The sequence below is a fragment of the Xyrauchen texanus genome, chromosome 36 (assembly GCF_025860055.1).
Source record: "Xyrauchen texanus isolate HMW12.3.18 chromosome 36, RBS_HiC_50CHRs, whole genome shotgun sequence".
NCBI classification, from domain to species: Eukaryota; Metazoa; Chordata; class Actinopteri; order Cypriniformes; family Catostomidae; genus Xyrauchen; species Xyrauchen texanus.
In genome coordinates, this window is record NC_068311.1 from 15,045,966 (window position 1) to 15,072,393 (window position 26,428).

The 26,428-nt window shown below is 40.2% G+C and overlaps 1 protein-coding gene across 1 annotated transcript in view; it reads left to right on the top strand.

Moving 5' to 3' along the window:
• The window catches only part of LOC127630073 (membrane-associated phosphatidylinositol transfer protein 3-like), a 223,637-nt gene that overhangs the window by 169,866 nt on the left and 27,343 nt on the right, over positions 1-26,428 (top strand). The window contains 5 exon segments of the mRNA XM_052107484.1: positions 3,097-3,267; positions 19,416-19,531; positions 19,533-19,614; positions 21,278-21,426; positions 25,783-25,899. Coding sequence (XP_051963444.1) covers positions 3,097-3,267; positions 19,416-19,531; positions 19,533-19,614; positions 21,278-21,426; positions 25,783-25,899 — 635 coding nt within the window.

The following is a 26,428-nucleotide window of genomic DNA, read 5'->3' on the forward strand; positions in this document are numbered from 1 at the left end:
TTTTATGCATTACACTGCTGCAACATGAACACTGATTAGATAATCACATGAATAAGTACGTAGGCGTACAGATGCTCCTAATAAAGTGCTCCTTGAGTGTACATATTTTTTAAATTGACAAGTAGGTGGGTTGTTGTTTGACTAGTCGACTAATTGGTCTTAAGGAAGCCCTGAATAAATTGGCTGGTTTTGGGATTACCTGAACCTGATCTAATGTTTTTCTAGGAGGGGTTTACATAAGACTTGTTCTTGCATTCAAAAAATTTAACTAACAATAAACAATACTTATTTACAGAATTTATTCATCTTAGTTAGTGTTTATTTATACATATACTAACACATTTCTTAACATTAAAAAGGTGTATAAGTAAACATTTATTAAAGAAATGAAAATTATTCCATAATTTACTCACCCTCAAGCCGTCCTAGGTGTATATGACTTTCTTCTTTCAGCCAAACACAATCGGATTTATATTACAAAATATCCTGGCTCTTTCAAGCTTTATAATTGGAATGAATGGTACCTTAGATTTTGAAGCCCAAAAAAGTGCATCCATCCATCAAAAAAGTAATCCATACATCTCCAGGGGGTTAATAAAGGCCTTCTGAAGCGAAGCGATGCATATTTGTAAGAAAAAATTACATCCATATTTCTAACTTTATAAACTATAATCACTGAATTCCGGTAACGGCTGTCCGTGCGTTAATTGGCTTCTTCTGTCCGCGCCTTCGCGTTCGTCACTTCTCACCAGAGCTTAAACTACGCCTTCATCATACGCCGGAACTCGACTCTCTCATGAATGTGTGGACGGCCGTTACTGGAAGCCAGTGATTATTGTTTATAAAGTTATAAATATGGATATTTTTCTTGTGTATGGATTGGAATCATAAACGTTGAGAACTACTGCGTTAGATGATGCATTAATCAATTTACCTGCTTTATATTTATATATTAAATGTAAAGCAGGTAAACTGTTTAAGCTCGCTCTTCACAATAGAGGGGCTCAAGCAGAGCTTTTCCCTTTTATATACAGTTGCAGTTTGGAAACAACTGCTTCCTTTCACTTCAGTTCGGCTTCCAACGCCATCATTCCCAGCCATTCTCCGGACTAAATTAAACCAACTCTCTCATTGGGCCTGAAGTTGGAGACCCACATTGACTTCATTGTGAAAAGGAGAGGTTGTACTTACTTCGCCAGCTGAGGAAGTTAAACCTGCCCCCTGCACTCCCTTCAAGAACTGTACAATTCACAAGTGCTTAAAACTTTTGCACAGTACTGTATATAATACTGCAGTGCATCTCCTCCTCGTGGACTGCACCATTTGCCTGTTCTTGCTGTGAGATGTTACCCAACTCTTCCACCAAGGCACTTGCAAGTTCCTAGACATTTCTGGGGGCAATGGCCCTAGCCCTCACCCTCTGATCCAACAGGTCCCAGACATGCTCAATGGGATTGAGATCTGGGCTCTTCGCTTACCATGGCAGAAAACTGACATTAATGTCTTGCAGGAAATAATGCACAGAACGAGCAGTATTGCTGGTGGCATTGTCATGCTGGAGGGTCATGTCAGGATTAGCCTGCAGGAAGGGTAACGCATGAGGGAGGAGGATGTCTTCCCTGTAATACACAGCATTGCGATTGCCTGCAATGACAACAAGCTCAGTCTGATGATGCTGTGACACACTGCCCCATACCATAATGAACCCTCCACCTCCAAATGATCCCGCTCCAGAGTACAGGCCTCGGGGTAAAGTTCATTCCTTCGACAATAAACATGAGTCCGACCATCTCCCCTGGTAAGACAAAACCGTGACTCGTCAGTGAAGAGCACTTTTTGCCAGTTCTGTCTGGTCCAGCAAAGGTGGGTTTGTGCCCATAGGCGATGTTGTTGCCTGTGATGTCTGGTAAGGATCTGCCTTACAACAGGCCTACAAGCCCTCAGTCCAGCCTCCCTCAGCCTATTACGGACAGTCTGAGCACTGATGGAGGGATTGTGCATTCCTGGTGTAACTCGGGCAGTTGTTGTTGCGCAGGTGTGATATTCGGATGTACCTATCCTGTGCAGGTGTTGTTACATGTGGTCTGCCACTGGGAGGATGATCAGCTGTCCTTCCTGTTTCTCTGTAGCACTGTCTTAGGCATCTCACAATATGGACATTGCATTTTATTACCCTAGCCACATCTGCATTCCTCATGCCTCCATGCAGCACGCATAAGGCACATTCACGCAGATAAGCAGGGACCTTGGGCATCTTTCTTTTGGTGTTTTTCAGAGTCAGTAGAAAGGTCTCTATAGTGTCCTAAGTTTTTATAACTATGACTTTAATTGTCTTAATGACATTCCACAGGTGCATATTAATTATTTGTTTATGGTTCATTCACAAGCATGGAAAACATTGTTTAAACCATTTACTATAAAGATCTGTAAAGTTATTTGGATTTTTACAATATTATCTTTAAAATACAGTGTCCTGAAAAGTTTATATATAATATTAAAGGCCTTCACATCAATAAACATGAATAAACACTGTAAAGAGGCGCTGTTCCTTGTTAGTTCACATGAGCTATATATCTAAAGATTTTCAAAAACAATGATTAATAAATGCTGTAAAAGGGTGTTGTTGATGTTAGCTAATGCATTAAGTAATGTTAATTAAGGCATTAACTAATGTTACCTTATTGTAAAGTGTTACCAGTGTGTCTGTATGTGTTCTTGCAGTAGCAAGTCTCCATACTTGCTCTGCTGCAGAAGCAGCAGTGTAACAGATCTATTCCTCCAAGTCCAATATCCTATCAATATGTCATACCCACATTAACATGCAAAATATTTCCATGAGTTGTCATGACTGAACTGTCTTGTAGCAGAAGCACAGCACGATGTCAGCACGCACATTGAAACACTGCAACTAAAATTATTAAAACAAAAAACAGAAAAGAATGTGTGAAGAAAATGTTGATAAACTAGTCAACCATCATGAACCATCCCTAGTCAAGACTCCATTGCAAGGCTATTTCCATTATCCTCCACCTCAATCACAACTAAACTTTATATATAATCCATCCCCACTAACATAATCTGTCCTCTATCCCACAGTGTCTCAGCTCCAGCCTGCATGTTCTCAAATCTTCAACCTGTTCTACCCCTCTGACCCGTCGGCCTCTAGATTGGAGCCCCTGCTACACTCCCAGTTCCACAAATTGCCTCCCTTCCCTGTTCCCCGCTACCAGCGCTACCCACTGGGAGACGGACGTTCCACCCTTATCGGTGAGTAAATGTCCTGTTGAGAGCCAATTAAACCTTTCAGCTTTAACTCAGCATGCACAACTAAAATGCAATATTCGTTCATTTGTTTCTTTTATTGTGTTTCATAATTACTTTGTCACAGTAATAAGCTTATCTTGGTTTGCCAAATTGTCTTCGTTTGCTGTTCTGAGGAATCATTATTGTTTGGTTGTTAACAAGGTTTTTTTGGGGGGAAAGTACCGTCTTTCTCATTTTTCTCTCTCTCATGCTTTCCTAAAAACACACAGCTAAACACACCCTGAAAGCTTGTTAGGTGGATGCTTGTATGCTTTTTCAGGGGCCTTTATTCATTAGCATAAATTTGAGCTTGAACTATCCTTTGGAAGGATAGTTCACACAAAAAATTTAATTCTGTCCCCATTTTGACACACTCATATGACTATTGGTTCGGAAAAACATGAGGGTGAGTAAACGATGACAAAATTGTCATTTTTGTGTGAACTATCCCTTTAAGGCCTAATTTTAAGATAAAATTAAACATTGGAGTTTATACCCTGAATCTTTCTACTTTTTGCATGCATCCCCTGTTTTTCCAGACAACAGCTGTCATGAACAGTACTGCTCCCCCAATTACTTTCTTTTCTTACACTGTGTCAGATTCCCTGGAGTATTACAAGATCTGCAGACTGGGGTCTCACTTCGCAAGGAGGTCCTGATTTATTTAGAGCATATTTGGCATATTTAAACTTATACAGGTGAAACTCGAAAAATTAGAATATCGTGCAAAAGTTCATTAATTTCAGTAATTCAACTTAAAAGTTGAAACTAATATATTATATAGACTCATTACAAGCAAAGTAAGATATTTCAAGCCTTTATTTGATATAATTTTGATGATTATGGCTTACAGCTTATGAAAACCCCAAATTCAGAATCTCAGAAAATTAGAATATTGTGAAAAGGTTCAGTATTGTAGGCTCAAAGTGTCACACTCTAATCAGCTAAACACCTGCAAAGGGTTCCTGAGCCTTTAAATGGTCTCTCATGTCAGCCATTTTCAGCTCATTCTACATTTTAGACTAGGCCAAGATGACAACTAGGATAAATAGCATCAAACTTATTATGAAACTAGACAAATGATTGTTATGAATGATTATTATGAAACCTCTTTAAATAAAATAAAAAAGGATCTGAGCCAAAGGGGGTAAAAATGAAAATATATTCAAATGTTTTATATATATGATCTATATAGATCATTTATCAAGAAATACAATTTAGACTTAGTTATTGGTGAAGTGTTTAATTCTGGGTCTATAGTGACACCAAGCAGAATTGCAAAAATAACGACAGTTTTAAAGGAATATTTTGGGTTCAGTACAAGTTAAGCTCTATTGATAGCATTTATGACAATGTTGATTACCACAAAAATTTATTTTGATTCATCCCTCCTTTTCTTTAAATAAAAATATAATATAAGGTTTACAGTGAGGCACTTACAATGGAAGTGAATGGGGGCCAATCCGTAAACATTAAAATACTCTTTTTTTCAAAAGTATAGTCACAAGATGTAAACCTTATGTGTGTAAACATGATTTAAGTGTGATCAAATCGCTTCCTTAACTTTTCTTTGTAAAGTTATATCAAATTTTACAACTTTGTTGTCATGACGAATGAATGTATTAAACCCTAAAACATCTATAAAAACAATTATTTAAACAACTTTACAGATAAAATAATACATGAGTTTTACTAGAAAAAAAACATTGTAAGTGCTTTTATAAAATTATAAGCTTTCTGCCTTTTAAGAGCCAAACTTGTATTGAATGCAGAATATTCCTTTAATAAAGGTTTCCTAAACACTTCCATGGTCTTCCATTGATCACACAAACAGATAGTCTCCTCAACACAACAGTGCAGAAGAGAGAACTTTCAGCTATTGAGAGGATAGAGAGTCTGTCTCACAGGAAATATGACTGACTTTTAATTATATCAAGTCTCACTCTGCTAATCATAGGCAAAGTATGTCACAATATTTGTTAGATACTGAGGCGTGGATGTATTTTATGCATGCACACACACCGTGCGTGCACACACACACACACACATACACACATACACTGTCTTAATGACACTGTAGTTAATAATTGCCATCCTAATGGAGTATCTCTGGAGTGGCCTCCCATGTGTAAATTTCTTCCATCATGAATCATTACAGATTTACTCGGCGGGCATTTCAAGTGAGGAATGTATCTGATATTCATCTTGTTTCTTGTTTATGCTTTTAGTGTGAGTTCGGATTGATCCATTTAATTTGCCGACTGCCTGAAAACTGCCTGAGTTGTTCATTTGAAATGGCTTGAAAAGGGCAGGAAACTGGGGACTGTGTTCTCTCAGCCATGCGAAGGACCAGCGTCATGGAGTTCTATTTCTCATTACTCAGCCTATTTCTTGAGGCTGAACTCTCGATTCCTCTCATTTCCGTGTTGGCTTCAGCCACTTGTGCCCAGAGCTCATATACCATCTTGCCCTCATCTCAGAGGTCTCCCTCATGTTATCCTACAGCACTGTGGTAAATGCTATACCCTGCTGTGCCTTCGTCTTCAATCTTCTCTGGGTCACTCAGTTGTCTTCAAGTCAAGCTTAGCCTGTATATGATCCATTAACCTCCCTTTTTGCTTGTAGTGTGTGTGTGTGTGTGTGTGTGTGTGTGTGTGTGTGTGTGTGTGTGTGTGTGTGTGTGTGTGTGTGTGTGTGTGTGTGTGTGTGTGTGTTTTTTTAATAGTTTGACTGAGGACCCTTTCTAGTGCTGTAAGTGTAGGGCATGTCCCTGACTGAAAGTCTCAGTTTGTATTTTCTAAATACCAGTATTGCTGGTCACTTGCACATGTTGTGATTTGGATGCTGGTAAGCAGCATGGGATGTTGTTGTGTGAGATTATTAGCATTTTTCAGTGGTGAACAGAATGGTCTATTCAGCAGGGTAGGGCAGCGAACTCAGCACCAGATACCAAATGCTGGAACTTGATGATATTCATAACACAGTATGAGCTGTTCTTTTTTTAATAAATCATCCCGCAGGTCGCAAAAATCTGTCTCAAAATCCTGGTTTGAATGATTCACATACTGACTGAGTTGGTCAGAGCAGTGCTTGACATATTCACTGAACTGCAAGTCATTATTTTCATCATGTCTAACTCTAAATGAACTGAGAACTGTTACTGTGTTGTGTACTTGTGAGACTTAAAATTGTGCAGTTACTGAATGGTTGTTCATAAAGAATGTGTAGTTAAAGATACACATTCAGAGATTTTTTTCCTAATAATATATTAAATAATAATATTTAAAATATTTTACCACAACATAGTGTTTTTGTATCATAGTGTTTTTGGTGTTTCTTCAACTTTTGGCATTTTCATGTACCAGGATTTTATTTTTATGAAAACAAACAGATTCAAACTTTTTTTGATATGTTTTATGAAGGCGTCATTAAAAGTGACTTTTTTTCAAAGGCCTTCATCATTTATGTTTGGTACTTTTTAAAGTATATATATATATATATACACACACACATATATTGTAACCAAAAGTTTTAAGCAGGAATTTAAATCAAATAAATCAATCTTTGGTGTGACAACACTTTGCATTTAAAAAGCACCAATTCTCCTAGGTACACTTGCAAACAGTTTTTCGTTCGGCAGGCAGGCAGGCAGGCAGGCAGGCAGGCCTATCTATCATTTTATTGTAGTGAGTTTTAGTGCCATGAAATGTATTTTAGTTGCATTTTAGCTTTTCCAATTATGTTAGTTTGTATTTTAAATTCAGTAAACAAAAATGTCTTCAACTGGTTTTCATTTCATTTAATTTTCATTAACGATAATAAGGCTAAGGCTAGGAGAGTGGTGAGGTGGTGGGATGTTGAAATGGGAGCACATCACGGAATCTGTGTGCGTATGTGTGAATTCTAAACAGGGGCAGCCCTATCGTTGCTGGTAATTAGAAAGGGCCACAACAATTTTATTGCTTTCCAGTCACATTGACATATCTCAGAGCCAGGCTCATGCGTGTTCTGAATGCACTTAGGTCAACAGTAACAGTAGCCCAAATCAGCAAAGCTCCAGAGAGCAGAGCATTCTGTCTAGGTACAGTTTTGCAGAGTTAACCACAGACTCTCAGCTTGACCTTTTGCGTGTAGCTTTTGCCCAGCACAGGGTACATGGGTATATCACTAAAGCCTGCTGCAGAATACAAATTCACAAGAGCTCTCTAGTAAGAAAACATAGTCTGCAATCAGACGCTGCTATTACGCCAACCCTGGATGAACACAGAACAGAAGACTGCAAACACGAGGGAGACTGATCACACTTTCAATACAGAGTTCATAGCATTATCAAAAGCCACATCTATTAACCCATAAATGCATGGTAATTTTCCCAAACACTCAACCCTGCACGTCACAAATGCATGTACAAAATGCCCAGATAGTGTAACATTTTGAACATATGTTTAAGACAATTAGAAAACAATAAAATAAAATATATATTTTATGATTTTATTTTATTTTTCATATATCAAAGAGATAATACAACAAATCAGGATATATCAATAACAGGATTCATTAAATTCACTCTAAAATGCAACTGGCTGTCAAACACATGTTGAGCTACACATGTAACTTATGTGTATTTTCTCAGGCATTGGTTGTGTCAAAATCAGGGGACTTCAACCATTTTCAGGCCAAGGACCCCTTGGTGGGTAGAGAGAGATGCAGCCGGGACCCAGTTACATATTGTATAAAATTGAGTGTTGCATTTAATGCCTATATAAAATCGTGGATGGTAGGCTACCATATTATTGTATGTATACTTCATGATTACATTGCAAAGCCATTGAAATTATCATTAAATGCTGCCCTGCTGAAAAGACCAGCTAATACCAGCATAAGCTGGTTGGCTGGTTTTAGCTGGTCGCCCAGCCTGGTTTTAAAGGGGGTTTGAACCCTTTTATAGCTGGTCAGACTGGTCTTAGATGGTCTTAGCTGATCAGGCTTGTCAGGGTGGACTTAGCTGGACTCGCAGCCTGACCAGCTAAAAAGTGTTCAAACCCCCTTTAAAACCAGCTAACTGACCAGTCTGGCTGAGATGGGTGACCAGCTTAAACCAGCTTAAAATGGTTTTAACTGGTCTGATGTACAGCAGGTTTATGCAACATTTTTGACATGAAGTGACATTTTTTTATTCTCCTGTAAATGTCTGTGCCAAACCTCCTCCAAAGAGAAAGAGAAATACAGACAGATATATAGACAGACATATAGATAGAAAAACAGAATAAATGCAGAATAAAACAACTTTTATAAGGTTACTTAAATGGAGTCTTCATCTCATATGAGTGATACATTTTATACATCTATTTTAAAATTACTGTTGATTTCATTGAGTAAAAATTTGTAATAAGGAAAACAATGACTTGAATTATGTTGATTTGAGAGACATTAAAAGACACTTACGTCTTCAAGATGATAGCCCTGACAGACCTGTGGAACGGGGACTCGATTTGGATGGCGGAGCCGGAGAAATTCAGCATCAACTGTCCAACATGTTTGTGATGCTGTCGAAGGTTTGTGCTGACTTGGAGGATCTCGCTTTAATACGATGATCGATTACGGCGATGAAACAAATTCCCTTAGTTCAGTGCTTCTCAATTATTTTCTGTTACACCCCCCCAGGAAGAAGTAAACATTTTGCGCCCCCCAACTCCACGAGTTGTAAATAGTATCATTTGTCTATAAAATTGTTATAAGTACACCTCTGCATAACATTGTATCCTTATTAACATAAAAAAAAAAAGAAATATAGATCAACTTACAACAAAGAATAACATTATTAACATTGTTTTTTAGTCTGTAACAGAAAAGACTTAAAAGTGCTTCAATTTGCCTGAAATTAAAAAAAAAATGCAATCCTTATTTAAACTGTAATTTTTTTTTGACCATTTGATACAAATTTTTTTTTAAATATATAATCAATAAATAATAATAAATTCAAATTGTTCAGCAACATTAACTCAGGAGCAAAATATATAAAACACTTTGACCTATAAAACAAAAATGTATAAAACAATTTGTGCTGATTTTTTCTTTTTATCAAAATGAGGAAGTCAGGATTAATGACTACTATGAGCACAGTTTGCTGAAGTAGCATTCACAAAGCGGGACGATTGTTGACAATATTCGGCACGTTTTCGCTGAAAAAACTCAAGCGGGCTTATCAGCGTGATTGGGGTGTAATGTCTTTAAGTGACGCCTTAATTTATTTGGCTTGCCAACATTTTTAGACACAGTAAACATACCGGTCTTTCCTCATCTCCCACCGAAGTCACAGTGAAGCCAAGCGCTACATACGCTTCGTCATCTTTCCTCGTCTTAGCTTTCGGGAGACTTACGTTTTTCTCATTATCTCCGTCTTTCTCTGCCTTTCTTTTCATCCCTGTTAAATATTTTTCCATGGTGTCTCACGGGTTTGTTTTCTGCACTTCATATCTCCTGCTCTGTGCTGTGAGTTCTTCGTTGCAAAAAAAGCATGTTCCCCGGGGTCACACGCACCCCCCCCCGGCATCGCTCCGAGCCCCCTCAGGGGGGCGCGCCCCACTATTTGAGAAGCACTGCCTTAGTTGGTTAGAAGAGTGGCAGATGTTGAGAAACACTGAACATACACTCGATTGTTTGAGGAAGCTGTTTACCATTTTTGTTTCTTTTTGTGTTTGTTCCGCTTAGCACATTGAGTTTGTTTTGTGGAATGACACTCCAAGGGACTTTTGCATTGATGGAGGATCACTTTTACACAGAATTTTTTGGCTAGATTGAGAATGGACACTATGGGTGACCGTAAAATATCTACATGTCTACACAAAGTATGTCTTTAGATAAAGTTAACTGACTGAGTAAGTCATGGTATATATTTTTTATGTAGCCTCTGAGGGAATTTGACACTTGACCATCCGAGGAACCGGCATGCATGTTTTGTTTCTTTTTGTGCTGGTCCCGACCTAGCGGCTGGAGTTTGTTTTGTGGAATAACACTGCTTTGGGACAGCTATGGATGAATCTGTTTGTTCCTTGTGCTTATGCCTCCTGCTGGCTGGAGTTTATTTTTGTGGAGTATTTTCGTGGGACATTGGAATGTTTACGTCATCTACTGCACTCATAACAGCTTGCTCACTTAACATTTGTAACACTTGTTTGTCTGTCCAAGGAAACTGAACGGCTTTATATCAGCTGTAATTTGTTTTGTGGAGGAACACACCTTCAAGACTCTACACATTCAAGATGAATCTACACATTCTTTGTGTTTATTCTGCTTGTTGGCTGGGGTCTGTTTTACAAAGTATTTTCTGTTATGTAATCTTGCCGGGCTTGCGCAATCTGAAGGAAAAGTTGTTGCAGGGGCTCTCGTAGGCGTACATGGACTCTTTAAGTTTAGAGGGTTTGATGCCGGTTGGCGCTGTCGTGCGTGGGGTTAATGCGCACATTTGTCTTTTTTCTGTTTGTTTGGTTCGGGGTGAAGTTCAGGGTTTGACTGTTGCAGTAATGTTGAAATGTGGTCATTGTAATCTTGTTTTTTACATACAATTAATTTTATCTATTATATCAAATGTCAAATGTTAATATGAGTGGATTGTCTCTCTCCTCAAGGAATGTGAATGGGTTGGGGCACCCCATAAAAAGAAGGAAGGTTATTTATTTTAGTAAGCATAAGAAATGTTATATAGTGTTTCTTCAAGAAATGCATCTTTTCATACAGGAAGCTGAAAAATTTGGGAAGATATGGGGTGGATTCCATTTTTTTTAGTGCTGGCTCAAGTAAGAGTAGGGGGGTCATTATATTGATAAATAAACATCTACAATTCAAATTTATCAAATAGATTAAAGATAAATCAGGAAGAGTCCTTATTGTTTTAGCAGAAATCGAGGGGCAAAGATTGATTTTGGCTAATATTTACGCAGCTAATGCTGATGATCAGGTTGAGGGGATGTTGCAAGCAGCTGGCACCCCTCATGATAAAATATTGGGAGGAGACTTTAATCTATTGATGGACTCAATCCTTGATCATAGTGAAGCAAAAATGTGTAAGCCCCCTAGAGCAACATTGACGCTTCACAGGATGTATAAAAATCTTGGTCTTGCAGATATTTGGCAACTTTTGAACCCATCTGGTAGAGACTATACATTCTTTTCATTAGTCCATAAGATTTATTTGAGATCCCTCATTTCATCTGTTGTTGATTGCTCAATTGGAAACATTTTTGTCTCAGATCAGGCCCTAGTGAGCTTGGAGGTGTTGCCATATACAGAGAAAAATTTATCATACAGTTGGCACCTTAATGTGTCCCTTTTGCAAAATCCTGATTTCCAACAAATGCTAAAGACTGAAATTAATGTCTATATGGAGACCAACTGGTCCTCAGTATCCTCTGTGGGCGTGGCTTGGGAGGCACTTAAGGTGGTTCTTAGGGGTCAGATCATAAAGTATTCCTCATTCACCAAAAAATTCAAAGCAGGAGAACTGGTGGAGTTGGAAAGGAATATTAATAGTGCCGAGCAGAGCTGAAGTGCCGAATGTCGTCTAATGGCCTCATTGACCCATTTGAAATATAGATATAAAACTATTTTGTTGCCGAAACTGGAGTTCCCTTTACAAAAGGCTTCACTTTGATGTTGCTGTGCTAAGCGCTACGGGGGAACAGCTTTCGCTGTGAGCCGAGCTGAAATAATTTGTGGAACACGTCAATGAACATTGACCGGAATTTATAGCCTCGGTTGATGTAATCATTAGATGCACCTGAGGCCAGGCTATAAATGGATACGTCACCAGGTGTCGTCAGAAACACTTTTTTCAGAGCGATTCTGTTTCTGTGTGTTTCACACACCCTGTCAAAACTTTCTTTCCTCTGTTAGGAGATAGAATCAGTTAGGCAGTGAATGTTGTTCTATTTTTCTCTTCTGTTTAGAAAATATTATATATATATTTAAAAAAAAAAGAGAGAATGACTGAAAGCAAACGGTGCGTGTTCCTCTCTTCTCGCTCTATAGCTGAAGACGGCACACATCAGTTTTTGCTGTTTGTTTGGGGGTAAGAGCACGCTGCTCTCGCGTTGCAGCAGGGCGGGTGCGAGCACTGCGATTTGCTTTAACAGGCAGAGTGCGTCGTGCTCGCCTCGCTTGCTTCCGGGAGTCAGCACTCACGAAAAGATCATTCGTGGGGCTCGTGCATGGATTTGGCTGAGGAGCAAGAGACGGGTTGATCCCTTTCTCTCACTCTCTCCCCAAACCCAGCTGGTCCTTCACATGATCTCGAAGCGCGTTCCGACGCTTCTTCGGATCATGAGGTGGATCGCAATTCTCTTCCCAAACGCTCCAAATTAGGGGATAGATTTTATCTTCCAGTCTAAGAAAGGGAACGCCTCATGGGTCCCTTCCCTTTCTTTGATAACCTCCATGAAGAGCTTTTTCTCTCATGGAGAACCCCTAAAAAAAAGCCACCTCTTGGTGTTTCGGACTGCAGAGGCTTCCGTCAAAATCGGTTGTTTTCTCTGTTCCTGCATTTTATTCAGGACGCGAAACACCCGACAACCCCTCAACAGGAAGTGTTAAAATATAATACCCATCTCAGAGATCCTGGCAGCGTGGAAACTTCTGCCGGATATATTCTTTTCTGTGGGTCTTATAAGGGCGTCAGGATTTAATTCTCTCGCCGCTTTTCCGTGTTTCAACGGCGTGTTCTCACTACCGTAAACCGGATTTCTTTTTTGTAAAAACAAAAAAAAACTCAATCTCCTGGTTAAAGGGGCCATGGTATGTGTTCCCCTTCCAGAGAGAGAGTTAGGTTATTACACTAAATACTTCCCGTTTCCCATGGAGGGTGAAGGGTGGCGTCTGGCTTAGATCTTAAAGCTTGAACTACCCGTGGGTGTTCAAGTCCAAGATGATGCCTGTCAAGACGGTCGTGTCTCAAGCCCTACAACTCGTTTGGCTGGTCACCATCGATCTTATGACGTTCCTGAGGTTCACTTCCGGGGGCGAAGTCTTCCAGGGTCAGGTTCTTTCACTCAGCCTAGCCCTTTTTACCCGCACATTCACAATGCATGATGTAGCGCTGGCTCCTTGCGACTCCGGGGCATCTGCATTCTGAATTACGTAGACGACTGGCTGATCCTAGCGCAGTTCCAGGAACTGGCAGTTCAGCACAGGGACATCGTCTTAGCTCATCTGTTTCTCTGGGGTTGAGGCTCAACGCCAAGAAAAGCGTCCTCTCTCCCACTCAGAACACTGTCTATCGGGGCATCGTATGGAGTTCAATCTCAATGCGGGCACAACTGTCTCCCGCCAGGATTGAGTCCATTCAGATCGCCCTGAGCAAAGTCAGGCTAGGTCAAGGTTGCACTGTTATCAGTACCAACGATTTCCAGGTCTCAGGGCGAACGCGTCCACGGTGATCCCTCTGGACCTTCTGCTCATGAGACCGTTTTTGTTGTGGCCAAAAGCCAGGGGATTTCTTCCAAGGGCCAAAACCCCTGGGCTAAATAGGGTTACGCGCCTCAGGCTTCGTTCCCTTCCTATGTGGTTCAGACCCTGGTTTTCTGCCTTGGGTCCCACTCTAGGTGCGTCTTGTTGTCGCAGACTGCTAACGACAGACGCCTCCCTGATGGGCGGGGTAGCGGCCTTAAGTGGTCGTCCAGCTTAAGGGGATAGGAGGGTCATCAGCTCGGTTGTCACAGTCTGTCTCGGGTTGATGGCTGTATTTCTGGCCCTGAAATACCTCCTCCTGAGGCTGCCATGTCTTGGTGCGGGTGGACAATACAGCGGTAGCCTCTTACATAAACCTTCAAGGAGACCCACGTTCTTGTCAGCTGTATTTCTGACACATCGGATTCTCCTTAGGGCCCAGGGTAAGCTCCTGTCACTCAGGTCAGTTATATCCCTGGATGCCCGTATACGGGAGCAGATTTACAGTCCAGACAGGAAATACCAATGGGGGAGTTAAGAACTCCACCCTAAGGTAGTAGTTGCCCAGAGTTCGCCAGCAAGGGTTTTTGCCTCTTACTGATAGCACCGGCTGGCCAAACAGGGCTTGGTTCTCGGAGCTAATCTCTTCCCTCGACGGCTCGCCTTGGGCGATTCCGAACAGGAAGGATCTTCTATCTCAGGCACAGGGCAATATTTCATCCCTGCCCCAAATTGTGGAATCTTTCATGTTTGGTCCCTAAGGGTACCAACTGAGGGACACAGGGCTCTCTCCTGAGGTTATCGAGACCTTTTTAAATGCCAAGCTTTTTCCACTTGGAACAAGTTTGGGTGAGATCTTAGGGCAGAAGAGGACCTCTTCGCCTCTATGAATAGCGCAATGTCTCCTCTACTTCTCCCTGAAATCACCCAGCCCCCTTGGGTCTGGACGTTAAGACACATACATGACCCAGAATGCGTCTGTATGTGTTTCTCTCCCAGTTTCTCTGCTCCCGGGAGTCTTGGCAATGTTCACCAGCAAGGGTCTTGCCTCCTAATAATGGCGCTAAGCTGGCCGAACAGGATATGTTTCTCGGAGTTAATTCCTCTCCTCGACGGCTCGCCTTGGGCGATTCGAACAGGGAGGACCTTCTCATCCTTGAGGTCATCAAGAGCATTTCAAGTGCTAGGGCTCCCTCCACTTGGAACTGATCTGGGTAGATTTTACAGGGAAGAAGAGGACCTCTTAGCCTCTGTTGATAGCGCAATGTCTCCTCTACTTCTCCCGAGTCGCCCAGTCCCCCTCCCCTCGGGAGGGGCTGAGCGTAGAAACGCAAATGCGCCTGCATGCGTTTCCTTCTGCTAAAGTTCTTATTACAGAACCAGCTAACTGCCAGTTTGCTTCAGTTCTGGATTTTCTGTAGAAAGAACTGTCAGCGGGCACTTGCCTCGCCACTGCCAGGCTTTATTTGGCCACTGCGGTTTGCCACGGCTTGGTGGGCGGGGTGCCCTCAAAGAGGCATCCTCATTATTGCCCGGGCCTACGAGGCGCGCGGTCAAGCTTCGCCAGTAGGTTTCAGGGCGCACTCTACCAGAGGGCACTCCTCCTCTAAAACCTTGGCTAGAGGTCTCCCTCTAGCCAAGGTTTGGATGTTTTGCCACTCCGGGCTCTTATGCCCTTGAGTCGACATCTCAAGCTCATGTCTGGACAAGTTTATGATGCGGCAGGCTGGTCCTCTCCGCTCACATTCATCAGTCTTTATGACAAGTTTGTGTTGCGTTAGGGTTCTCTTCACACACATTCGTCGAACTTTGTGGGCTAGATGCTTTGCTACTCCGGGCTCTTATGCCCTTGAGTCGACATCTCAGCCCATGCCTAAACAAGTTTGTGATGCGGCAGGTTGTCCCCTCCGCACACATTCGTTGGACTTTTTTAGTTTGGATGTTTTGCCACTCCGGGCTCTTATGCCCTTGAGTCAACATCTCAGCTCATACCTGAACAAGATTGTGATGCGGCAGGCTGATCCTCTCCACTCACATTCATCAGTTTTCATGACAAGTTTGTGTTGCGATAGGGTTCTCTTCGCAAACATTCATCGAACTTTATGGGTTAGATGCTTTGCTACTCCAGGCTCTTATGCCCTTGAGTCGACATCTCAGCTCATGCCTGAGCAAGTTTGTGATGCGGCAGGCTGGTCCTCTCCGCTCACATTCATCAGTTTTATGGCAAGTTTGTGTTGCGATAGGGTTCTCTTCGCACACATTCATCGAACTTTATGGGCTAGATGCTTTGCTACTCCGGACTCTTATGTCCTTGAGTCGACATCTCAGCCCATGCCTAAACAAGTTTGTGATGCGGCAGGTTGTCCTCGCCGCACACATTCATTGGACTTTTTTAGTTTGGATGTTCTGCACTCCGGGCTCTCATGCCCTTGAGTCGACATCTCAGCTCATGCCTGAACAAGTTTGTGATGCGGCAGGCTGGTCCTCTCCACACACATTCATAAAAATTGAATGGTTTAGATGTTTATGCTACTCCGGGCTCTTATGCCCTTGAGTCGACATCTCAAGCTCATGTCTGAGACCTCTCGCGTTTTTGTGAGTACACTGCACAACCGTAGGGGTCCGGACAGCCCCAAGTCGCGGCGGCGTGGGTATTGCGTTCCCGTAGCGCTTAGCAGCGCAACATCAAAGTGAAGCCTTTTGTAAAGGGAACGTCTCGGGTTACATGTGTAACCCTTGTTCCCTGAAAAAGGCGGAACGAGATGTTGCGCTGCTTTGCCGCACTGGGACGTCCCAGGACTGCTCTTCAGAAAGAAGTATCTGACGACACCTGGTGACGTATCCATTTATAGCCTGGCCTCAGGTGCATCTAATGATTACATCAACCGAGGCTATGAATTCCGGTCAATGTTCATTGACGTGTTCCACACATTATTTCAGCTCGGCTCACAGCGAAAGCTGTTCCCCCGTAGCGCTTAGCAGCGCAACATCTCGTTCCGCCTTTTTCAGGGAACAAGGGTTACACATGTAACCCGAGACGTTTTGGTTATTCAGGGAAAGACAGTCATACTTTGAGTCAAGGGACAAAGCAGAGAAGCTTTGGCTAGATATACAAGCGTAGAGATTTTTATACCATTCCTTCAGTGAAATCTGATGATGGTGAAATTTTTCCTCGGCCATTGACATTAATAATCCCTATAAAGAATTACATTTTGATCTTTATAGTTCCACGTCTTCATCTATTGATGATGATATTAGAAATCTCATGGTCTGAGAGTCCTTCAGGTGCCTTTTGGCAAACTGGTGTCAGGAGGCATGGCGCATATGCTTTGGCTTTATGCAGATGATATTTTATTATTCGTCATATTGCAAAGCCTTTACATTAATCTAACCAGAGAAGTTAAATCACACACCGCTATTTCACATTTGCACTCAATATGGACAAAAGTGTCCAGAGTGTTTAATTCAGATATTTATCTAAATTTTTCCTCGAGCCTATTGCTAAACCCCAAACTATGCTTTAATAGGTCCCCTTTTTGTTGGTTAAGAGTGGATTGTGAGGGGGTTACTACACTCTGTGATCTTTATAAGACTGGTGTGATGAGATCCTTTGAAAATTTGGTTCAATATTTTGGGATCCCCAGATCTCAGTTCTTTTTTTCAGCTATGCCACTTGCTCTGTACTATTTTTGGGAATAGCATACACCCCCCTAAAGCAGCAGGTACTCTAGGAGAGGTGATTTCTGCTTTTGGAAAAGGCCATGAAGCATCAGTGTATTACTTCTTATTAATTCAGAGTCTGGGGGTCGGAGTCTTGACCCCTCTCAAAAGATTATAGGAGAAAGCTTTAAACTTGGAATTAAAAAGCGTGTTTTATGTAAATATGAGTGTGTTATATATGCTGTGCATATATGAAACTGAACCAAAACTAGAAAACACATAAAACTAAAAAATTTCACATTGAAAATAACATTTAAATAAACAGTACATTCAAAATGAAAAACAAGGATAACCCTGCTTCCAACCCTCTTTTGGCACTTTCTGCACCCCTATTACTCATATCCAACCATCCCCATTTTCCACATTGTAGTGACTGTCATAATTTCATAATTGAAGCCCTGTCCATTTGTGAATTCATGGAGCTGGCAAATGAGAGAAGCCAATTGCTGGAATGGCATAAGACCAGACAGGTGCACTTTGCCACCTGTAATGGTCCATGCCACACAGCTGCCAAGTTCACGCTCACATGCTCCCGCTCACACATGTATGTGGCTGAGCCAGTATTGTGGCCCTGCCTAATGGGATGTTTTCTGCCCTGTCTGTCAGACTAATGAAAACAGATTCAATTTGCCCTTGTCAGAAATATAAGGCCATGTGTATATGAGGCAGCAGGCGTATAAATGGACAGATTAGCAGGAGCGAACGCTTAAAGAATCCTTGCCTGCATGTCATTCTGTATTCTTAAAGAGGAAGAAAAGGAGAGCACTTGATCCCTGTCAGGAAACATTTAGGGCCATTGCACAAATATAGTTTGACATCGTGGTGAGTTATATTGAGAGTGAAAGGGAGGCCTTTGTTGTCTTGGATGTGCAACAGCTAGGGATTTTATCAATTCAATTTAAACAGGGTTCTCTGAGGACATGAAGTGATGTAGACTATGACCTCAAAATGTATCTCTCTCTTTCAAACACACTAGATCAGTGGTTAATATATTAGGTGAAATTTTCACTTTTGTCTTTCTTATTTTACAAATCATTTTTAGTTTTAAAGGATAGATTATAAATGCTTTGAACCTTTTTTTTTTTTTGTCTATTTAATTACTTCTTTAAGTGATACAATTTTACATTTCCCCAAAAATTTTTACTATTACCTTCCCCTCTAAAATAAAAGTGTTAAAATCAGTAAAAGTCTGCTTTGCACTTTTTTTTGTAAGACGTTTAGTCATATTTTCAATTGATATGGTATTAATGTGTAAAATGTCCATAACAAAGGTCTGTCCCCAATACTTCTGTCATTGTTGTTACACCAAGCATTTTAGAGAACAATTGAGTTTTAAAAATGTAATTAATTTTATGATCTGAGAGTAGCTTTATAAGTTGTTGTTACCGAACTGGTCAGTATTTTAGGATCACGGATTATACCAAAATCCACTTTGATTTATTGATCAAAGCCATGATCAGATCTTTATTCCAAGATATGTGATAAATGTAACAAATATTACTTAATTTTTCAAGATTTCATATACTCAGAAGTGACCCCAATAGTAGAATATATGTGTGTTATATGTGAATATATGTGTGTTCTTTAGGCACTTTTTAATTTCTAGAAAGTAAATTTCCCACCACAGTGTCATTTCCATCACATATGACATTCTGTATTTAAAAAAAATTATCTGATGGAAATTAGATCTTTTTTTATATATAAAATGGTAGCTCTTGCTAAGGCTTAATTTCATAGATTATATTTTATGTATGTTATATACAATTGAGTAACATTTTTGTGCATAATTTGATGAAATCACAGCATGATTGGAAATTATTCTCAATATATTCTGCTCACAAGTAATATTTACCTTGATTTTTCTTTGTTTTCTTCAAACATAAATTGCCTCATATTTATCTGAAGTATGCTCTTAACTAACAATTTTGTCATGCTTTCTCTGTTCTCTCCAGTTGATGACATCCACAGCTACCCTGACATGTTTTTGCAAGGCAGCACTGTTCCGGTGGGCGCCCCGCACTCCTCTTACCAGGCGGAATGCACCGCAGGTGGGCAGGTGGGCGTTGAGCGTCCGCAGGTCCAGTTTGACCAGCATGGACAGCCAGTCGTCAGGCTGCTGGGAGAGCAGGCTGAGCAGCACCATTGCCAACAGTGAGTGGGCAGTGGGTGGGCGAGCTCCAGGCACACAATAAAACTCCCAGACTCCAACTCAAAGATTGACATTTTACCAAATATGTTTGTCTAAATTTCTTTGAACTCTGTTAAGTCTGCTCTCCACGCCGTACTTCACAAACCTCCTTATAGATGTTTTTGCTCTCTAGCTAAGGAGTGTAATGTTAAGGTCTCTCTGTGCTGCCAAAAGATCTGCCACAGTTTATTTAACACAGGTGAAGTAGATCATATTCTTGCTACAGAGAAAGGCTCTAATGGTGGTTATTATTACAGTCCAAAATGTGATTGACTCTTCTTATTTTTACAAGACCTGTCTGTCTTTATTTAACTAAACAATATATAATGGTACAATGGAAGCAAGTATGCTATTTTGTTTAGCATTATTCTCCTTTATACATTGGGGTTTAAAAGTCCAACTCCGCATGTAAAAATGCTTCTATTTAGCATTTTTCTAATTTAATATTGTTTTCTTTATTTTATTATCAGTATAACAATTTGAGTGAACAGTAACATACATTTTTTAAGATTTGGTTTGTCCCCTTTTGGTTTAATGACAGCATGCACTCAAGATGGCATGGACTCCACAAGTTTGTGCAAAACCCAATGACATATGCTATCCAGCATTAAATAAGGATGTTCAAATACCGTCTTGTTTGCTTCAATGAAAGCAATGACATCTGACATTTTTTACAAAGCAGTAAACTTGGTCAATGTCACTGATGTTCTTGTTTGTTTATTGACCTCAAAATAGTGCAAAATCTTTAATATTTCATATACATATTGTATCACAATGTTTATAATACAAAATCCTAAAAACTTCTCTTCATTTCCAGGTTTAAATTAGGACAGAGGCTGTTTGCACTATGTGCAAATAGTGATAGATGCTGATTACAATAAGTGTAAATAGCAACAAAAAGCATCTTCTTTGCACTAAGTGCAAATAGTGTTGGATGCTATTTGCACCCCAGTGAAATAGGGTTAGATACTAATTACATGCCTAATGAAATACTAACATACAGTAAAGGGGCATCACTGCAGTGTGTTTATTGTGATTATTTAGAGTCCCACATACACCCTACACCACCCCTACCCCTAAACCTACCCCTATCCTTCCCTTACAAAAATTAACCATGGTTTTACTTCAGTAACCATAGTATTAGCATGGTATTTTGTAGTAAAATTGAACATGGTTACTATATATAACACCATATACTGTAGTAACACCATGGTTAATTGCATTAAAACTATGTTTTCCAAACCTATGTGATCAACTCCTCCACCTTCACTGTGACCAAATCACTGCAAGGAAATCAGTCATTATATTATTCATTTTCATTTATTATTAAAAGTAGTATTAAAGAAACCAAAAGAACAGAAACAGGATGGGAAAAAGTGGGACAAAAGGCAGAATCGATCCGAGTCGTCTGAACAAAATAAAAGCACAACCACACCATTGTTACACCCCCACGCCACTGCAGTATCACTAGTTGTTTCAGATACAAATACTGGCGCTGTGTGGCAGGTGCTGTTTAAACGTAGATATTGAATCCCATCATTTCAATGTGGACTCAAGACTTTTGAACCCCACTGTATATCTTTCTCTTTCAAATAAAACTACAGTGTGTGTTTGTGTATGTGATAGTCTCCAGCAGCTGGTGGGGCTCTAAGCGGTTGGATTACGCTCTGTACTGTCCGGACGTCTTGACATCATTCCCAACTGTGGCTCTGCCTCACCTGTTCCACGCTTCCTATTGGGAGTCCACTGATGTGGTCGCCTTGCTTCTGCGACAGGTACATTAAGAGCCTTGGCTGTTTTACTGTATGTGCTCCTGCAAAGATTTTCCATTTACAGGATCTGCTGTCGCAAAACTCTAAAAAAAAAATATGAATACATTTTGGATCTACATTTGATCATAATGGTGTCTAATGGTTCCACAGTAACCCTCTGATTTGGAGAAATACTGGTCCAGTGACTGTTCAGCTGTCTTCGCATTTAAGATTGTAACATTCAATGCAGTTTTGGTTACCATTCAACGGTTGTATAGAAAGTAATAGGGGAAAATAATAATAACATGGAACAAAACTCAAAATTGTGTACTTTGGCTCTAGCTTTTCTTTTTTTTTTAACAACACTAAATAGTACAATTTATTGTGTAACTTTAATGTTATTGGCATGATTGATACCCCAAAAAATTGAAAATCCCAGGAGATCAGCAGTTACAGAAATACTCAAACCAGACCATCTGGCCCCAACAATCATCCATGCGATTATCTAATCAGCCAATCGTGTGGCTGCAGTGCCTAAAATCATGCAGATACGGGTCAGGACCTTCATTTAATGTTCACATCAACCATCAGAATGTGAAATATTGTGATCTCAGACACAGTGGCATGATTGTTGGTGTCAGATGGGCTAGTTTGAGTATTTCTGTAACTGCTGATCTACTGAGCTTATCATGCACAACAGTCTCTAGAATTTACTCAAAATGGTGACTAAAACATCCAGTGAGCAGCAGTTATGTAGACAGAAATGTCTTGTTGATGAGAGAGGTCAACAGAAAATGGCCAGACTGGTTGGAACTGACAAAGTCTACGGTAACTCAGATAAACGCTCCGTACAATTGTGGTGAGAAGAATAGAATCTCAGAATGCTATTCTGTTTTTTTTATTTTTTTTTTTATATGGAACTGCACTGTACTTGTGCTACTACTAAACTTTAAATTCCAATTTTACAATTTGCATTGAAACATGTCTTCATGGACAAAACAGTGCATTCTTAATTTTTCCTCGTCATACAGACTGAGAGGAAAACAGTGGTTTACTTGTTAACAGCGCCCTCATGTGTACATAACAATCAATATTATTGGTCAAGCAATTTGTTAATGCCGTTTAAACAGTTAACCGTCTACATCCCTAATTTGTTTATTTTATAGTACAGGGACACATAAGGGGGCCTGGGTAGCTCAGCAAGTAAAGACGCTGACTAGACGCTGACTGGACGCTGACCACCCCTGGAGTCGATAGTTTGAATCCAGGGCATGCTGAGTGACTCCAGCCAGGTCTCCTAAGCAAAAGGGTAGAGTCACATGGGGTAACCTCCTTGTGGTCCCTATAATGTGGTTCTTGCTCTCAGTGGGGTGAATGGTGAGCTGTGCGTGGAGGCCGCGGGGAATAGCGTGAAGCCTATTTCATGCAGGCGAGACGCTGTCTGTAGCCTTGCAAGCTTCAAAAATGGCAGGGGCAACCTGCTTGTGCCTAGACTTAGAGCATGCTTGCACGAAAATATAAAAAGTTCATGGCCATGCCCACTGAGTGCAACGTACCGCATAACACTATGATTAATGCATAGCCCTCATAAAATAGGGCCCAAAATCTAGTAAAGCAAATAAAATAATTTTACTTACTCTCTGACTATTGCTCTTCTCATGCCAGAAAAATGTAATTAGCATTATGTGACTGTAGCAGGACTTGCCTTGTAACACAAAAAGATAATGGATGCTATATTTTCTTAAAATCTCTATCTGTCCTTCATCATAAGATGTTTCTATGTCTCTTTCTCTCTGCCCACTTCTTAAATATATTCCTACAGTATCTCTTCCCCTTTCTTCCATCCAATCTTTTGTGCTGAAAATTTAGATTCATGCATAGCAGTATATCCTATTCTAATATGCCCTTTCACTCACTCTGGCAGGGAGACAAATACATCTGGCATATCCATTAAAAAGCAACTCAGCTTCACTTTCCAAGACTTTTTTTAGTTCAAATTACTGATGTAGTTCTCAACCAAATATATACAGGCTTCACTTTGAGTGTCAAATTCAAATGGCACTTCTTATTAATTTCATCCTTCAGAAGCTGCCTCGGCACAGGTGGGAAGGAAGCAGTCAATTTTTTTAAACCATAGACCAATCTATCTTTGTGAATGAATTTCCTACATATTATAGTCTCTTTGCTTATGTGCAGGAGAAAGATGGAGCTAACAACAGTTTCACACACAAGTTTTTCATGTTTTACGTACGGGTTCTAATCTATATTTTACCTCTTTATTATTATCTGTTCCTCAGGGCCTGATGAATGGTTAAACTGCAGAGGGCATTATGAAATTATCAAGTCATTACACAGCACTTATCCATTTTTAAATATCATCCAGGATACAAATCTTCCCAAAGCCTGTACAATCATTTAGAGTTTTTATTATGGCTCATTTAGTTTGGGAAACTGTGAAAACGTCCTGTGCACTTTTGAGGACCCGGACAGTTCTATGATACACAATGTCTTAACCAGGTGCGGTGTGATAAAGCGACAAGCGCTAAAAGCTTGTTTTTGTCTCAGTCAGACAGGACATTTTGTTGATTGCTTGGTTTCTATATCTGCATTGTTGCGCATTGTACACTGGTGTACGCTGGCCAGATGTGTCATGTTGTGCAGCGGCTTCGCATTCAGTGTGGACAGAGAACTTGCTTGTCGCATCACACTTGGTTATGACACAGTTATGAGAATGGAATTCAGTTAGTGCCTTTATGAATAGTCTGCATACAACACAAACACATTTAGCTAAAAAAAGTTTGACTTGATTTAGCAAATAACTGTTTATCAGAAGCTCGCTGGTTCGATCCCCACGGCCACCACCATTGTGTCCTTGAGCAAGGCACTTAACTCCAGGTTGCTCTGGGGGTATTGTCCCTGTAATAAGTGCACTGTAAGTCGCTTTGGATAAAAGCATATACCAAATACATAAATGTAAATGTAAATGTAGATTTGAGCCTTCAATTGCAGCTAGCATTTCAAGTAATATAAAAAAAAAATTGTAAACACAATGCCCTTGATCCAGCTAAAATATTACGGCAACAAAAAAGTTCCATCTACACCTGAATCCACTGAGTGATTTATATCTGAAATACCAGATGTTATAAAACCATTGATCATTTGAGTATTTCTCACAGCGGTAGGTTAAATGGCAGTATGAAAAGGATAAAATAAAACATTGGATCAAATTCTTCCCACTGGATTGATGATCATTTAAGTGTTTAGAGCAGCATTCTGATTCAAAAATTGCTGGTAGAATTGCAGAGACCTGTAAAATAGTAGTACTTAAAGGTGCTATATGTAAGATTGACAACAAGCGTGTGAAATGGGTACTGCTGTCCAAATTCAAAATATTGGAAAGTTGTCTGCCCCACCCCAGACTCGAAGCTCATGCGGGTTGCCAGAATACTGACATGCAAATTAGCCAACTCAGATTCCGTTTTAAAGGATTTCTGAGCTTTAAGCTGTCTCCATCTTCCAAAGGCATCGCTAATATTTATCCTTGTTTACTACGCCTCTGGTCATAGTGTTTTTTAGGCAGATGGTGAGACTTTTTAGGTCTAGTGGAATCTGTAATCTCTGATCCAGTTAATTTGCTGGCTTCCGTGGCTGCAGCACACAGTGTTGTTTGCCTGCAAACTTGTTCAAATCTGTCAATCCAGCGATGTCTAAATACTTTTGGTGTGTGGGCAGTGGGCGGGATCACACAGACCAAAACATAAACAGAAATTCTGACCCGGAATAGAAACTTAAAAGGAGAATATACTGGCTGTAGCATTGTTATCAGAGAAGCAAGTAATTCAACTTCCTAATTCTCTAATGACCTATTATAGTCATTTTATGATTTAGTACAGTAAAAATATTACTTATAGCACCTTTAACATATTTTATGTTTTGAAGAGATGTTTGTCCTTGAGAATTAATAGCTATATATGCTTGGATAGAAAGCTTGACTCAACTTCCTTTTAAGAAAGAAGTAATTTAAAGGACAACAATGCAGATTCACATTTGGTTTTACTGTGTATTTTTTTTTAAACCACATAGGGCCGTTTATTTTGCATCATGCTCAGATGTAGACCAATTCAAGGTGAAAACTATTAGCAAGCCATTTACAAGTTTGTACGGATAAACACTGTGGATTTGTGGTGCTTTTAAAACATTTTGCTGTTTGTTTGCATGGTCCAACGTGTCAACTTGTGGCTCAACCATGACATGACATGACATGATGTTGATGCATGTCCACCTTTTTTCTTGCAATAAGAACTTTTTGGAAACAGTAATTTTACAGCATCATGATGAGAGTTGTGTTGGGTTGCTAATTTATGTGTGTCTTTTTGACAGATGATGCACTGTGACTATGTAAATACCCAAGAAAAGGACAACTCTGACTCTGCCCCCTTCTCCCCTTCCAGTCCGAGAGAGAAGTGGCTACGCAGGCGCACACATGTCAAGCTCAGGGTAAGCATGACAAAAACATGCTTACAAACACTGGCATACATACTCTCACATATATTGTAGCAACTCCAAACAACTTTAAACTTTGCACTCTCACCCAAGCTTGGCGATGTATAGACATGGTGCGAGTTTTATTAGAGGGATAGTTCGCCCAAAAATGTACATCATCTCAACATTTACTCACCCTCATGAAATCCCATATGTGTATGACTTTCTTCTGCAGAATACAAAGGAAGATTTTTTTAAGAATATTTCAGCTTTGTAGCTCCATATAATGCAAGTGAATGGTGGCCAGAACTTTGAAAGTCCAAAAAGCAGCATAAAGTAATCCATATGACTTCATTGGTTAAATCTATATCTTCAGAAGAGCTATGATAGGTGTAGGTGAGAAACAGATCAATATGTCCTTTTTTACTTGAAATCTTCACTTTTACTTTCAAATTTTTCTAATTATGTTTGTTATTGGCAATTCACATTCGTTGTGCATATCTCCACCTTCTAGGCAGGGAGGAGAATTTATAGTTAAAATGGA